The following is a 16,811-nucleotide window of genomic DNA, read 5'->3' as shown; positions in this document are numbered from 1 at the left end:
TTTCTGGCTTTGCTAGGGGTCAATTTGACACTAAGGACTTTAAATATAGCAGCTCAGAATAGCCAGAGCCCAGGATATTTCAGCCCCACCCATAGACAATCCCCAGGCACACACCCTATGCTGTGGCCCTCAGGGGGCATTGGCACAAGGCCCTTCTGCCTGTACTATGCCACTGGGAAATCTTAATTACACCATGAATATTTCCCAGTGGAAGTTGCACATGGTTTCCAACACTTTATTATGCAGGACCAGCATAAAGGGACCAGGACCCAACCCAGAACTGAGGACATTATGGGTCTGGTTTTCAAAAGTGCTAAATGCCCAAAGCTCCATGTGACTTCAGTAATAGAAATGGAAGAACTCAACATCTCTGAACGTAAGCCGTTATGTGTCCAGTCTTGCTCTTATCGATGTCCATGGGAGCAGGATCAGACCCTCCATCCATCATGCTTGGGTGTTTGTATATCATTTGTATCATTATTTGTATTTATCATCAGTCCCTGTTCCAAAGATCTTGCAGCCTAAGTATGTTGGGTGAACTCTATTTTGTTGTATTTTGAAGGTACAATTAAAAATTACCTACTTGATGCAAGGGTAGAATATCAGTGACACACAAATCCCAGCCATTCTTATGAGTATCAGCTAAGGATGTGCTCCTGTTCTGACTGAAGGCAAAACTCTCAATGGTTTCACCGAGAACAAGATTGGGCTTCCAGTGTCTGTTGTAAGGTCTACCTGATTTTACTCATCCTCAAGCCAGATCGACAGCCCACTTAACCTCTATTTTGCAGAATGATGCAGGACTTCAGCAGTGTGTTGGTCTTGTGCTGGCCTGCATAGGGATGAATTCCACCCATGAGGAGGACAGATCCCAGCAATGTACTATCTTCCATCATGATCTGAGTGGCTTTCCACCTGGTTCAGTGAATAGCCTGTATACACAGACCTGTAGTTTCTGTGGTCAGCATCTCTGTATTAAAGGTGAGGGGAACCCCAGGCCACATTGAAAAAGTCAGCAGCCTGTGTTTGGCCACCCAAGACCATTTCCAAAAGGTAGTAAGAAAAGTTGAGATCTTCAAAGGATGTTAGGCATGCAGTTCCCATTGAAATTCAGTGGGACTTCATGAATTCCCTTAGGTGCCTTTAAAAACTCCAGCCCAAGTTTCTCAACTTATTTTCTTGTTTTGGGTAAGTGCTTTCATCACAAAAATCTCTGCTTTCTAAAGTCATTGTTTTAATCTCCTCTTCTTTACCTCTCGTATTGTATTCTCCACAGAAGTGCAAGTTCTCTTCAACAAATCTGGATCATTGCCAGCTTTCCTTATTAAAAAGTCACTCTTCATCGTTCCGATAAACACAGCTGTTTCATGGTGTTTGAAAGCATTTCAACATCAGCCGGCATGGTGGCTTAGCCAGTTAGAACTCTAATATGGTCAGTTTTGAGAATAAGGACCTTAGGGGTACAAAGGGTGGGATCCGTCCTGCATAATTCGAACTGGGACTTGCACCACTTTAATGCCGTGAGAAGGCTCACATCATGCAGGGAGTTAAGGCATCTTAAAAGCCTGAAAGGAAATGTCTCCGGGAACAAACCGCAATACAACATTTCTAGATAAATGACTTTTTTAAAATACTTCCTTAATTGTCGTAAAGTCAAAAACAAGCTGATACACAATACTGCTTGTTTCATTGTGATTATAGTGTTACTATTGCTAGGAAGAATGATCAATGTTTAATGAGCTAGTAGTAAACTTAATTATCACTTCATACAATAGCTATTTCAGCGTTGTGCCCCAGTGAAACCAATATTCCATCTGTCTAGTCGGATGGTCTAGGGCTGTGTGCTTTCTACTGCCATCTGTAAGAACTGGGTTTGGGTACGCAGTCTGTTGCTTCCTTGGGCTGGGAGCTTGGGAGAGGGGTAAAAATCATTTGCTGGGTAGGAGGTGAGGAATGTTGCATGTCAAACAGTGACCCTGTTGGAGACTTAAGGAGCAGCATTATGAAGAAGGAAATTTCATCCATTCATCTTGGCTGGAAGGATGCTTGGTGAGAAGTCAGGGTGAATGGGAGGGGAAAATATAAGTGGATCAGTATGTCTGTGTCCCATACGCTGGGAACCATTCATTCCTTGATGGGAGAGGTGGGAGGATTCGATGTCATTGCTGACGGTCAGATTATGAAGTCCTTTTGCACTCTGGCAAGCAATTACCAGAGGAGTCCCATTGACTGCATTAGGACTACTGCAGTAAGTGCCCACCAGCGTGAGAAAGGACCCCAGTCTGGCTTTAGCTGGCTACAGCTAGTCTGTGCTGGGCGTTCAGACGCTGCAAAATGTGTATGATTTTTTCACATTATGGCACAGTTGTTTGGCTTGTCTTTAATGTCTTACAGATCAGCTATTGAAGTGTCCAGCTTTGGTATGTTTGTAGTTTCACCCAGGGTTCTAGGAAAGGGTTGGGTGATATAAATAAAACTATATCCTGCTTCAAATTAACTGATTCTTTATTATCTAATCATATAACTGAATACAATTTACAACTTAATCTTTTATTCATTTGCCCGACACACGTGAAATGCTAATCTAATCAATGAGTCTGACTTGTTTTATTCGTAATTTAGTTTGTTATTGGCTACTACAAATCAAGGAGGGAGAAAGTCAGACAAGACTGGCCTTCATAATCCGACACTGGAATTCAGCGTTCTGAAAAAAATCCTCTAACTTTTATGCTGCGTAGCACTAAAAACCCATAAACCACTGAAAAAGCGAGCACAGCGTGCAACAGCTGTAGCACATAATTACTTGGCCCAGCCGTAGTAGTTTTAAAATACTGGTGTATCTGTTGCAGGCCACCGTACATTATCATCTCATTTTCTTCAGTAAAAAGACTGGGATGATTCAGGTGAGCGTCAATGGAATTAGAGTCATGTGTGCTTTGAAATATTCACGCTTGCCTTGCAATAGGAGGGTTATTCCCCCCCACAGACAGGCACAAGATTTATTAACACTGAAGATTCCTACTTCTGCATTCCTACTGCAGGTAGAAATGAAGCCCCCACTTTCAAACCGGCATTCTTTTTTATTTTTTGTATCACTGAGTAGGTAAAGTCCATAATAAAATATGAATTTCTCAGGTTTAAAGGAGAGTCCTGAATAAGCGGTTTGGGACTTCTGAATAATAAATACATAAAATAAAAGTACTTCTGTGTTGTCTTCCATCTAAGGATTTCGGATCACAAACAACCACTGATTAAACTTCACTGTACCCGCTGTGAAGTAAGTAAGTAGTAGTAGCCCCTTTTACAGATGGGGAAACTGCGGCAGAGAGAATTTAAGGCCATTTTCAGATGTGTCCATTAATTACAAGTGACTAACTTCAGACACTTCAGGCCTGGTTTTTTACCACCTTAATGGACACTTTTGAAAATCTTAGCTGAAATGGCTTGCCCAAGGTCACACAGTGAGTGTTTTTCAGAGGCAGGACTGGAAACCGGGTCTCCCGATTCCCAGTCCTGTACTCTAGCTATTAGATAATGCTGGGTGTATCTAGTGGAAGCTGTCAACTGATACAATACACTGAGTTTGGTGGAGAGTTTTCATACATCTTTGACCTGTTAATAGTCTTACTGGGGAATACAAATTCCTGACACTTTGTATGCAGCCTCTCACTTCATGTACAGTTTATTAGCTGGTTTCTTGTTGCTGTGTGGACTAATGAGTGTCATTTTCTTTTAATAGTGCATACTAGTAATATACATACATATAATAGACATACTAGTTAAGACGTTCAGTTTTTGCAACTGGGTTATTACTGCTTAACAGCTGAGATGGTAAATTTTTGCAAAATCTAAACTAAGCTGTGGTGTTTCATGTGTCTGGGGGAAGGAGTGTGGATATAATACTGGCTAAGAGCATGCTACACCTGAGGGGAGATTAGTTTTTACTATTCGCACAGCTCTCCTGACAGCTTTTCTTGGGATCCTCCCACAGAACTGGGAATCAGTCTAAAGAGTCGATGCCAAAAGTAACAAGTAAAATGAAAAGAATCTAAGTGTCTGTCCAACCTGTGTAAATCTGCAATGGCTCAATGAAAAGGGAAGAGGCAATTAACTAACATCAAGATTGCAGAGCTGAATACATATCATTGTCTAAAATTTTGTTAAATGAAAAATGGGGTGGGGAGGGAAGGAGGGAGGGAGAATTTGAGTTAAATGAACTTATGAAGAGTCAGCTGGAATAGTGAGGATAACTAGAAACGAGAAAAGTATGGACTTTTCTGAAATACCTTAAGAGAGCAAAGGAGGGGAAAAATCAGCTTGAATTTGAACAGTCCATGTCTGTTTTACTTCATGTCCTCTGATTGATTAAAACTGTGCATGAGGATTTACACATTCAGGCACACAGAATTCCATAATAATGGCTTCCTTACTGAGGTAGGTCTCTTGGCATATCCATTATAGACCCTGTTTTTTGCCCCCATGAATTGGCCTGAGTATACGAACAACCATAGAGGATCAGAGCAGTGGCCGTGTAAGGGATTGGGGCCTAGGCGGTCTTGCCTAGAGGTCCCAGCTGGGCTGAGGTCTGGCCCGCAGGGACAGGAGTCGCCAGACTGGAGTAGGAGGCATCACAAGGCCAGGTTCCGCAAGCAAGAGTCAGGTCAGAGTCAGGCTGGGGTCGGAGACCAGAGATAGTACCTGGTTAGAATCAAGAGACAGGAGGCAGGGTCAAAATCAGCAGCAGACCAAGGTCTGTGTGGTGGACCAGAAAACTTCCTGGGGTTAAATAGGGGCACTTGGCCAATTAGAGAGCGGGTACTGTCATTCTGCGTCTTGTGAGTAGTACTTCCTGCAGCACCTACTCTCCACAATGCTCCCTGGCCATGCATCTGCATGACCACCTAGTAGCACAGTGGGAATATCAGCCCCCTCAGGCTCTGCAGGCCTGGGCTCTAGTTCCTGGGTCCTTTCTGGTCCAGTAGTTCTCAAACTTTAACACATCTAAAACAGAAGTACTTGGCACATTACCATTGTAATTAGTTTAGATCCTTGCGCTGATAAACTAACCCTTCCTAATACTTCACTGAGGCCCACATTCCACCCTCTGAGAAACACTAATATAGTCCAGTAGGATGCTGCAAAAACAAACCTGTTGGGGACCTTTTATTCCTAATCCCAAGCAGTAAGTGATAACAGCTGAAGCCTCCAAGATTGTACGAACTTTTATGAGCAGAAAAGATTTAATAATAAAGAAAAGTAACATGCAGTCAAACTGCCAATGCATGAAGGGAGAGAAATTAGCTTTTGTTTAGTTAAGGTCCTTTTATAACAATCATTGAGAAACGAGTGCTTACTTCTGCCCTATTTGATTTTGGCTTATTCTTCTGCATCCCTTCAACCTTTCCCATATACTGTTAAGTGAGCCTGTGCTTTGGTTTTTCCCGTGTATTAAACATACTCCAAATCCAGTGCAAGAATTTGAGCTAGATACTGAATGCTTCCCAAGGCTTTTATCAAATCTATTCTTCGTGGTTTACAAATGAGGTACATGGGCACAGAAGTCCATAGAAGTTTAATAGAACTGGTGGGTGAGGGAGCTACAAAGATATAATTACTAGTTTTGGGTGAGAAGTAAACCTGAGTATGAGAGAAAAGCTTATAACCCAACGAAGCCGATAGATTTCTATGAAGAGAGGATAAAATCTTATTCATGAGAAAAGGAGCAAAATTCAAGGTGCTGTAACATGGTGGCTTTAGTTACACAATGAGGAAATGGATATGAGCTTAGGAGCATCTAACTTGCATGGCAAGGAGCTGGGTAAAGGTATCCTTTATAGCAGGGATGGGCAAACTTTTTGGCCCGAGGGATGTGAAACTGTATGGAGGGCTGGGTAGGGAAGGCTGTGCCCCCCAAGCAGCCTGGCCTCCTGTAACGAGGCTGGTTCTGGCGGGACCCAACTGAGAGTGCCAATTCAGGACAAATTGCTTAAAGCAGGGCAGTTACTGCCCAAGGCGGGGGTTTCTGTGCACACCAAAGCAAACCAAACCAGCCAAACAGAGAAGACTTTGGTTTTACCCCACTGGCTAACCACAAGTCACACAAGCAATTCCCTTAGACACTCCAGTTTCCCAGTATCACCACCAGTGCCCCTCGTTATGGGGACAAATGGTTAGGAAAACCAATACCCCAGTAAAAGAAAAAAGGTTCTCCCGATCCCAAAGGACCAAGCCCCAGACCCAGGTCAATATACAAATCAGATCTTACCCACAAATCATGCTGTTGCCAATCCTTTAGAATCTAAAATCTAAAGGTTTATTCATAAAAGGAAAAAGATATAGATGAGAGCTAGAATTGGTTAAATGGAATCAATTACATACAGTAATGGCAAAGTTCTTGGTTCAGGCTTGCAGCAATGATAGAATAAACTGCAGGCTCAAATCAAGTCTCTGGAGTACATCCACAGCTGGGATGGGTCATTCAGTCGTTTGTTCAAAGCTTCAGTGTAGCAAAGTTCCTCCAGAGATAAGAAGCAGGACTGAAGACAAGATGGAGGAGCTGCTGCAGCTTTTTATATTCTCTCGCCATGTGGTCTTTCTTTCTTTGTTCCAAAGACAAGCAGTCCAGCACATAGCCTGGAAAAACCTCAGAGTTCTGTCCCTAGGCAGATTCCTACACACCTTACTGAGTCACAAGGCATGTCTGCCTTCTCTCAATGGGTCACTTGTATAGCTGATGGTCCTCAATGGGTCATCAAGCAGGCTAGGCAGAGCTGACACCAACTTGTCTGGGGTGTCACCCAGAAGCATAGCATAAGTTTGGAATACAGACAGTATAGAGCCAATACTTATATCTTTAAATGCAAAAATGATACATGCAAACAGATAGCATAATCCTAACCAGCAAACCATAACCTTGTCTTAGATACCTTATTTGACCCCCTTTATACAAGTTTTGGTGCCACTACAGGACCTTGGCTGCAACAATGTTCTATACGGTCTCAGTTCAAGTCAATAACATCACACCCCCGCCCCCTGACTGCCCCCCTCAGAACCCCTGACCCATCCAACCCCCCCTGCTTCTTGTCCCCTGACTGCCCCCTTCTGGGACTCCCCTTCCCAAACCGCCCCCTGGGATCCCACTCCCTATCCAACCCCTCCTGCTCCCTGTCCCCTGACTGCCCCGATCTATCCACACCCCTGCCCCCTGACAGGCCTCCCGGGACTCCCACACCCTATCCAACCCCCCCTGTTCCCTGACCGCCCCAGAACCTCCGCCCCATCCAACCTCCTCCTGCTTCCTGTCCCTTGACTGCCCCCTGGGACCCCCTACCCAACTCCTGCACCACTGCACATGCGCGCCGCCACCACCCCCTTACCATACTGCTCAGAGTGACAGGAGCTCGCAGCCCCGCGGCCCACGTGGCGGCATAACTGCGTGGGACGGGGAACAGTGGGGGAAGGGCCGGGGACTAGCCTCCAGGGCCAGGAGCTCCGGGGCTGGGCAGGACGGTCCTGCAGGCCATAGTTTGCCCACCTCTGCTCTATAGTATGGGGGAGAGGAGATATATTTCTGCCCTCAGTTACACCTCTACAATCCTGTTGAGATCAGTAGTGTTGCATGGATTAAACTGAAAGCAAAATTTGCAAAAGGGGCTCTTTTAGTTTACACCTTGACTGTCCTGTTAGTAGCTTTTCTTGTTACCCTTCTCTCGTGTGGCTCCTTGGTGTGTACATTCACCAATTTACCTTCCCTTAAACATCATTCCTGATTGTGGCTTAGGGGCTGGTTTGAGATTTGATTTCAAAGTTGTACAAGGGAGCTGTACATTTGCAAAATGAGCTTGCCCCTTCGTATGTGAGCATTATATGAAAATGTGTTACTTAAAAATGTTTCCAAACTGGTGTGAAAAAATGACATATATGAGGTACAAGAGCATCATTAAAACAATGACCATTTATAGTACAAAATAAAAATAGATCCATATGTGCAAATCAGTTATATGAAATGTCAATTAAATCAACTCTAATCTCCCAAATACAGTTTTTATTGCTCAATTCATTAGAAAGGCTCTTAAGGTAATGAATAGTTGTCACTTTTATCAAGGACCGCTGGTTCCTTTATAAATGTGCACTAAAAACACAGAAAGTTGTTTTAAAATATTTGGCTCCATTTGCCCTCAGCATTGTCTCTGAAGCGACTGTAGGACGCAGTGCGGTCTGATATAGCAATTGTGAACATCAAATATATAAATAATAGTGTACGTTAAAAAAAAAAAAGACAAAGTAGAGCTATAATATAATTCAACTGCATAGATTTGAACTGTCATCTAATGCAAAAATCTGCTCCATATAACTTCTTTGTTTTCTTTCCTATAGCAAGTCCGCATGCAACACCATCGACTCTTCATTTTCCAACATCACCCATTATTCAGCAGCCTGGGCCATACTTCTCACACCCAGCAATCCGCTATCATCCTCAGGAGACTTTGAAAGAGTTTGTCCAACTTGTCTGCCCGGATGCTGGTCAGCAGGCTGGACAGGTGGGGTTCCTCAATGTAAGGAAGCCATTTTTATTTCTTCAGAAGTGTTTGTCCGATGTCACCTAACTATGGAATTATCTTAACAGTGTGTCACACATGTGAATGTAGCACCTTAAATAGCTGCTACAAGGGGGGAAAAAAGCACTAACTACAGGAAAACAAACGTACACTGTGGTGTAATTAATGTACTTTGATAGTCAGAAAGGGCTGGTGGTTCAATGACCTTCTGGGATCCCTGTACCGATGCTTCAGCTTCAGACATATGAACCCTAGTTCCACTGGGTTTAACAAAATACAAAGGCCAAATAATTTTTATTAATTATTCCTTTGGCGTTGGCGGGGGGAAGAACAAGAAAAGGGAGGGTGAGAAACAGCTGTTTTAGATCAGCTAAGTTCATTTAAAAAAAAAATACTGTCATACAGCACTTTAGATCAAGTTGACCAGTACTTGAACCCAAGATGTTAAAAGTACAGTTTATTATAGTTTGTTATTTCTGTATGCGGTTATCTTTCCCCCTTATCTCTATGAAGAATTAAGCAGTGTTCCAATGCTTCAAATAAGCATTTTCATTTTTTAATCAACTAAAGTGAATCATCCTCTTCACTTTATTGAAACAACATTCCAGTCAAATACAGAAATGAAACTTTATTTACATCGTGTCTACAATAATGCTGTGAACCTTTTATGAAATAAAATGCATGTAATTGTGTCCAATCAGCAGAATAATGATTGTCAAAATTGTTATTACTTTTCTTACATACGTAATGTTGAAATTGTTAATGAACCTGCAGAATTAATGTAATTCTTAGCATTAATTTTATTTATTAAGCTGTGTTGTCTTGAATACTTTTTTCTTACCAAAATACCTGATCGTGCATATCTCAGCCAATACGGGCTTTGAATAATGTCTGCAATATGTTAGCAGTTACATTTATGTCTAGACAACAAATCAATAGAGTGCTTTTCTTTTTCCTTGAGTATTCATTTGCTTAGTTTAGCTCAAACCATCTGCGTTATGAACTGTTAGCACATTCACAATGAACATACAGCAAAGGTCTTCTTGGTAGAAAATTGGCCTACTTGTAAGACAAGAAAGTATTTGAGAAGTGTTACTGAATATATTAGTTTATTAAAGGTGCTGTATGTTGAAAAAATCTCTGAAAAATTACTTTTGAGTAATGCCTCAACCCCACAAACACAAGTAACTGTACTCCTGAAGGCAACAGTACTACTAATGCGGTTACATACATATACAAGCCTAATTCTGTTTACACTAGAGCCGTTTTACATCACTGTCAGTGGAAATTTGAGTTGCACCCACGTACATTGCCACGGCCGTTAAAGTGGCTTTAGCGTAAATGAGAATCAGGCCTGTAAATGGTTGTAGGATTGGGCCCTTAGTCCTAAATAATTCCTGTTAGTGGAAACCTAAGCAGAGATTTAAGTACAATTTTTCCTCAGCAGTATTCAGAATATGTATCTGTGTTTAAAACTGAGCTTTTATCAATGGAAACGTGGCCATTCAGTGCCAGAAGAACTGCAGTTAGGATCAATTTGTGGAGTGCTGTCAAAACTGATCTTGTCATTTCTGTCACTAAAACAGAGTACCTGATTCACAGACTGTCCTACTTTTTTCTTTATAATGGTACTGCCATCAATTGGTATGGTTCTCAATAGTCTAGTTTTACATTAAGATTGAGATTTTCCATACCCAGTCCTTGTTTTTGTGATGCTGAAAGCTTATTTACTAATGGACAGGAGTTTTCCTAGTAATCACTTGAAATAGCATAGCTGAGTATGCAGAACCATCCTGCCTCTGATTATGTACATCCCGAACAAAATACCTGTACTTTTTTAATATTGAAAATAAAGCAGATATAAGCTCAATTGTTTCTAAGCAGATACCTAATGGCAGCTGAAATGGGAGCTGTGCTATTGGTAATTTTATGGGAATGTAGGAGTGCAGGTTGCTTAAAAATACATTACCTTATTTTTTCCATGAAATAAGATATCTGCTTGACTTTTAAACCACCCCAAAATTATCTCTTTTCCTACTAATGAGCAGTTTCTTAAGAAATTTAAACTTAACGTCCCAGGCACAGATATCCTAAGGGAACAGTAGAGGAATGAATATAGAAAGTGCAATGGGAGACAAAATTCTGCCTAAACTTGTACTGTAGGTAACTTAGTGGGTACACAGTGTAAGATTATAATTTGGTTCGGGGTGATTCTGACCAGTTGCTAACTTTGGAGAAACAGTTCGGCCCACTAAATAGGGTGAATTTCTTGCTTAAAAATGAAAGATGGGTTTAAAGGTCTTTCACAGTTATTGCAAGATTTTGAGATGGGTTGCGGTACAAAGCCCAGTGAAGTAAATGGCGAACAGATAATGGCAATTTTTCATTCCCACCTGTTTTTACTTACCATTGAGAAATTAAGCATTCATTACACCGAATTTCAAACTGGCCTCTTCTGTTGCTGGAGACTGCTAATAGCTAATTTTGTCTTCTGTTTTTGGCAGCCCAATGGCAGCAGCCAAGGCAAGGTGCACAATCCATTCCTTCCTACCCCAATGTTGCCACCGCCGCCGCCACCACCAATGGCTAGGCCTGTGCCTCTGCCCGTGCCAGACACAAAACCTCCAACCACATCGACAGAAGGAGGTGCCGCCTCTCCTACTTCACCAAGTAAGTACGGCTGCAACAAGGGAGAGAGAGTTCAGTAAGGTTCACGCTGTTTCATCTACCATGTGTCTTCTGTTCACCAACCAGGAGGAGCAGACTGTGCTTCCCAAGTTAATTTCACAGTTGTCAATTGCATAAGATAGACAAAAATCACAGCTTGTTATTTTAACTAAATACTGCTGGCACTGCACATAGTTACACACTGGAAAACTCATGGCCAGCAGCTAATGTATGGGGGTGGAGCTGGGACATTCAAGATGCTCTGTAGTTTCATGAAGAAGCTATGCTGCTGGCCTTCCACTTGTGTCCCGTGACCAACGCTAGACAGCACTACATTGAACTCAGGGGCAAACCCACACAGAGGGTCTTGCTTCTTGTACAGACCAGGCCAGACTCCCTGGAGCTCAATCCTTTTATAGTTTCTTTGGGAATAAGTCTTTCTAGATGAACCCAGACTCATTGCCCTTATGACCAGCTCTCTGGCAGGCCCTGCATTTGGAGCAGGTAGCTTGTGGTATTTCTTCTACTGAGGGGGAGAGCATTAATTTTCTCTTCACCACCCACACAGCCCTCATGTATTTTTTGTAGCCACAGGTCAAATATTCAAATTCCTGCATGCACATTGGAGCCACCATTTTGGATTCATTCTGCTAGGAAGCAAATGTGCATGAGCTGGGTTTGAAGCTTTAAACATTTTGGGCATACGGGGAGTTAATTGCAAATGGTTTAATGAAACGATGCTCAAATTGTCACTGAAAAACAAAGCGGAAGTTTTCAGTACTTTAATGGCAGGGGGACTTGTTCCCCAATTAAATGAATCCAGAATGAAGTCCAAGAATAAGCCATTATTGGAATGATAAACGCTTTTATTTCAAATGCCTCCTTGAGAGTTTACAATTTCAGAGATGGCCACTGAGGAAGCACATTAGATAGATTAGATGGAGAGTGCCCAAAAATCAATGTACTCTAAACAGCAAATCCTTGGGATGCTTTCAAATTATTTAAATGCTGCATGTGGCCACTGCTTGATGTCCAAGGAGGCATGTATTATTTAACAAATATAAAGCCCAAGTTCTTAAAGCTTCAGGCACAACTCAGGTGATTCACACCTCAGAGACCAGAGGCCAGTATTGTGGCTGTGACATGGTGGGTTCCATGGGGCATTGCACGGTCCTGATATTTCTTGTGTTTTCATGGCATCCTTTAACTGGACAGGATTGTTTGCGTTTCAGGCTTGCTTGGGAATTATAATTGTGACAGAAAGGTTGGGAGGGTGAGATTTAAGACACGGGATTTAAGCTAAGACAGGCCCGTAACTTAGAAGTGTCAAGAGATCATGGTTGCTAGTACTGCTCAGAAAATTTCTGTCAGAATGAAATTCCCCCCTCCCGCCCGTTTTCTAGCTATTTCTGACCAACACTTTTTATATCATGAACCTGTTTGTCTTAGCACTTTTGAAGTCAGGTATCAGTTAACTTAATGCTTTCTTGCTCTTCAATAAGATTCAGTAGTGGGCCACTAAAAGGTTAACATTTACTCACTGGTGAGTGGTATTTGAAATAACTCAGTATTTCCCTGTCTTTAGAGTTGGAAAATATGAAGTCAGTATACTAGACATGCCATCATTTATAATTATAGCTCATAAGTTACGGGCAATTTGTGCCATTTAAAAGAAGAAAAATCTAAAACCATTTTAACAATTACCTTAATGTTTATTTTATGTGATCTTTGGAGTCTATAAACAATAAATGTGTATTTGGCCAGATTCTCTGCTGATGTAAATTGGCTTACCTACACTGAAATCAGTGGAGCTACACTGATTTACACTACCAGGAGATCTGGCCCATTGTGGCAAAGAATGTTCAACCAAGAGCTGTCAAGATAATCCAGGTTTTCTCAAGAGCAGCTAGTTAATGGTATTTAAACAAAAGATTAGGAAAAATAATTACTGTTGGTAATTAGTCAATCTGATATCTAAACATCCACTTCTGTACATTTTCAAGCATGCACCTTCCGTTTGATAAGAGTCATGAATGTTAAATAGAAGAATGAATTGAGTTTTAAAGATGTGTGTAATACAATTTTAAGTCCACATTTTATGGAAATATGGACTACAGGAATGATTTCCAAAGAAAAATATATCACATACATACCTGAGCCTGTTGAAGCATGTATAGCAAAATAAAGTGCCAGGACTTTTCCATTAGGGAACACCCATTTTTAACAGTCTCAGAAGAGTTCAAATGGCACTATTCTAATCCATAGGGACCCTCCCATTGTCATTGATTTCCACAGCATAGTAGCACAGAATAGGCCACTCTCCAAATATTTGTCTTGCTGGACAATCTTGTCACATAATGTTCTGCAAATTTAGAACTGTCCTTCAAAATGGAGGACGGGTAGCCAGATTATAGCTACAAAGTTTTGCTGACATACATCCGAAAATGTCCATCATTACAACTCAGAGTCAGTAATTTCCTGGATCCTACTCTGTTCCTTGCTCCCATTATACTGTGGACTTTGTTGCTTATTGGGGTCCTTAACTAAGTGTAAAAACTGTCAAAGTGCACTGGTATCTGTATCCTTAGGCAGTATCTTGAGTTCAGAATACGTAACATACCATAGAAAGAAGTCCTTGCTGAGAACTGTTTTGCTATTGTGGAGGAGGGGTTGTTTATTAGAGTACAAATAGCCAGTACAGAGTAACCAGAACTACATGAAAAGATGTTTTCCATGGTTACACAGTTCTAAGGCACCAGTGCTGGAAGCATCCCTTTTATATGGCTGTCTGCCCTCCATGGCATTATAATGAGGGAAGTCATTTACTGAACGGAAGAGGAAGTTCTTATACAGGAGTGATATTAGCATTTGGCCAGACTCTCTTTTGCTGTGTGGAGAGGAATAAAGGCCCCAAGGAAATATGTGAAGGGGATTGGAATTTGTTTCATGCTGTTTCCCTCCTTTGATCTGGTAAAAAGTCCTCTGCAGAAGTGTGCATTTTGAGGCTCTAACAGACATTGGAATATAGCCCTCCAGGGGGTGAAGAGGCCAGGAGAAACTGCTCAATATGTCATGATCTCCTGGGAAGTAGAACTTAAGACCACAATACAATGTTATGGTGGTTAACAATTCTCAGAGCAGCTGTAAAACTCTCCAACAGTGGGATTAACTTTCTGTGGAAAGCATGACCATATCACACTGCTTAAGGAAGGAAAACCCTATGGAGGTACACTGGGGTATTTACCTCTGCGCTGCGGTATGGGATGCACGGACTCGGGCTCAGAATTTCCAACTGTAAGTCTTACCACATTTGCAAGAGTAGAATCTCCATCGGTGAGGAGATGCAAGGGAGGTGGGCGCTCAGAGGATTTCTGGAGGTAAGTTTTTCCTCCAAGCGCAGGTTTTTCTGCAGAATAGTTTATCCTTAACATAACACACAGACCCTGAGTTAGCATCCAATCTCTCCCCCTTCTGGGGATTTGGTTTTATTGGTAACTCAAAACCAACACAACACAAACATCACCCTAAGCTGTTTTCCAAAGCCTTACTGTTCCTGGAATTGACCTGCTGTGGCCCAAAGAAACACCACCTCCATTAGGTACGGACTGGAGTTTATTAGGTTAGTAGAACCAACTGACTGAGCAATAATTCCCCAGGGGATTAGCACCTGAGCCCAGGGTGACTCAGCAGAAACCCTCATTCCCATGCAGTGTCTAAGATTTTTTCCATCTTGTTACCCCATTATTTTTAAAAAACACGACTTTTTTAATGAAAGTTATTTCCTAACGCTCCATAACTGTGCCCAGGGAGAAGAACCTTTTCGGTTCCATTTGTAGCACAAGAGACTTATTGCTTTTGTGCCTTTGTACAAAAAAGCTTTCACATTAATCAGCAATGGTAGCAGGAAGAGAAGAGTAATTATGTGGCTAAAGCACAGGACTGACAATCAGGAGGTTTGGGTTCTAGTTCTTACTCTGCCACACATTTGCTGTGTGCCGCTTGAGCAAGCCTATTCAGCTCTCTGTGCTGTACCTTCCCAGTGATGACCACTGACCAACATTGCTGAGCTGTAGCTCACGAAAGCTCATGCTCAAATAAATTGGTTAGTCTCTAAGGTGCCACAAGTCCTCCTTTTCTTATTGCTGAATGTGTAAGTGTTGCAGTATGCATTAAGATCCTCCGATGGAGGGCGCTCCTGCAATGCAAAGCATTGTATGTGTGCATGTTCTTATATATGGCGTCATATCTGTCTCACCAGAAGGGTGCAATGTAGCACTAAATAGCTTATAAGATGGTGTAGCTATTCATATCAGACATATGTGCCTATTTTTCTTCCTGGTCTGTAAAGGAGAAACTTGACAGTGTATCAGACTACCACTGACTGGAATTCTGCTTTGCCAGCAGGCAGTCATCCTTGTTAATTCACAACCAAAAGGTAGACTGCACACTCTTTCATGTGACAACACTTCTTTCAGCAAAGTATAGGTAAAAGGTTTCTGCAAAGTTGGGAAGTGCTGCCTTATAATACATCACACTCATAACATTGTTGGTTGTTTTCTCTTGTCTTTCATGCTATTTCTTGCCATTTTGGCTAAATATTGGAGGCTTGTGTGAGCAAATGTTCTTTCCCTGCCAGCGCTTTCGCTCTTGCTTGTTCCTAAAGTGAAGCATCATAGCAAATTTTTGGTATCGTGCTCATTTCCATGGCTACAGACTATGGTGTCACAAATTCCCCACAGCAGATTCCAGATGAAGCAAGGCCGGGCAAGGCAGGAAAATGTTCTTGTTCAAACACGAAGGGCCAGCGTTTCAGCTGGTGTAAACTTCCAGAGGAGGTTTGTAGATATACATTAGCTCAGGATGTGGCCCAAATTGCCGAGAAGGGAGGAAAGGATGATCTTATGGTTAAAACACAGGACTGACCATCAGAAGACAAAGATTCTAGTCTTGTTACCTTTCTGTGCCTCAGGTTGCCCCTTCTGTAAAATAAAGTATGAAAATCCCACTGTAAAGGAAGCTATTTAAAACACATAATTTGATATAGCTTTAACTAACCAGTGGGATTTCCTAGTTCCTGTCCTAAAAAGAGGAGAGTAAAAGTGCCAAATTATGGGACCTCCAGGAATATCTCAACCCAACCTCCTGTATCAAGCAGGAAGAACTCTACACTGTACTTGGATGGGAAATTTCTAAGGAAAAGCCAGAATATTGCAGGAAGTGGTTCAGGGATGCAGTAAGCTGGCACTTTTGTACCCGATATCTTTCCCTTTACCAAACTAGTGTTCCAGCATGGTAATAGGGATTGCTGCTGTTGAATATTCAGCTTTTTATATGAGACACAAAATGGAGCTTGACCACTTGTGGTCCTCAAAAGTCCTATGGCACTTCACACCAGTGTATGGATGTTAGCTTAGCTCCAGGATCCTGGTGAAATTCCGTCTTAAGGAATTACTTTCTCACCGCCTAGATGCTCCCTGTAGTTTCAGTATTCTTCGGCTGTAAACTTTTTTACAGTTGCTGTTTGCTCTGAAGGAGACACCAACTTGAAATCTAAGCATTTTCAGGAAGTGAGTTAAAAGCAGTTGC

The 16,811-nt window shown here is 41.9% G+C and overlaps 1 protein-coding gene across 6 annotated transcripts in view; it reads left to right on the top strand.

Moving 5' to 3' along the window:
- Nucleotides 1-16,811, top strand: part of NFIA (nuclear factor I A) — a 329,888-nt gene that overhangs the window by 274,664 nt on the left and 38,413 nt on the right. For 4 of the 6 annotated variants that reach the window (XM_077825158.1, XM_077825161.1, XM_077825156.1 and 1 more), the window contains 2 exons: nucleotides 8,377-8,555; nucleotides 11,063-11,228. In XM_077825158.1, the coding sequence (XP_077681284.1) occupies nucleotides 8,377-8,555; nucleotides 11,063-11,228 (345 nt within the window). The remainder of the gene's footprint in view (nucleotides 1-8,376; nucleotides 8,556-11,062; nucleotides 11,229-16,811) is intronic. The other 2 variants (XM_077825162.1, XM_077825157.1) reach the window with 1 other exon arrangement.

Source organism: Eretmochelys imbricata, chromosome 8, assembly GCF_965152235.1.
Source record: "Eretmochelys imbricata isolate rEreImb1 chromosome 8, rEreImb1.hap1, whole genome shotgun sequence".
Classification (NCBI taxonomy): Eukaryota; Metazoa; Chordata; order Testudines; family Cheloniidae; genus Eretmochelys; species Eretmochelys imbricata.
This window is presented reverse-complemented; position numbering and strand designations above follow the sequence as displayed.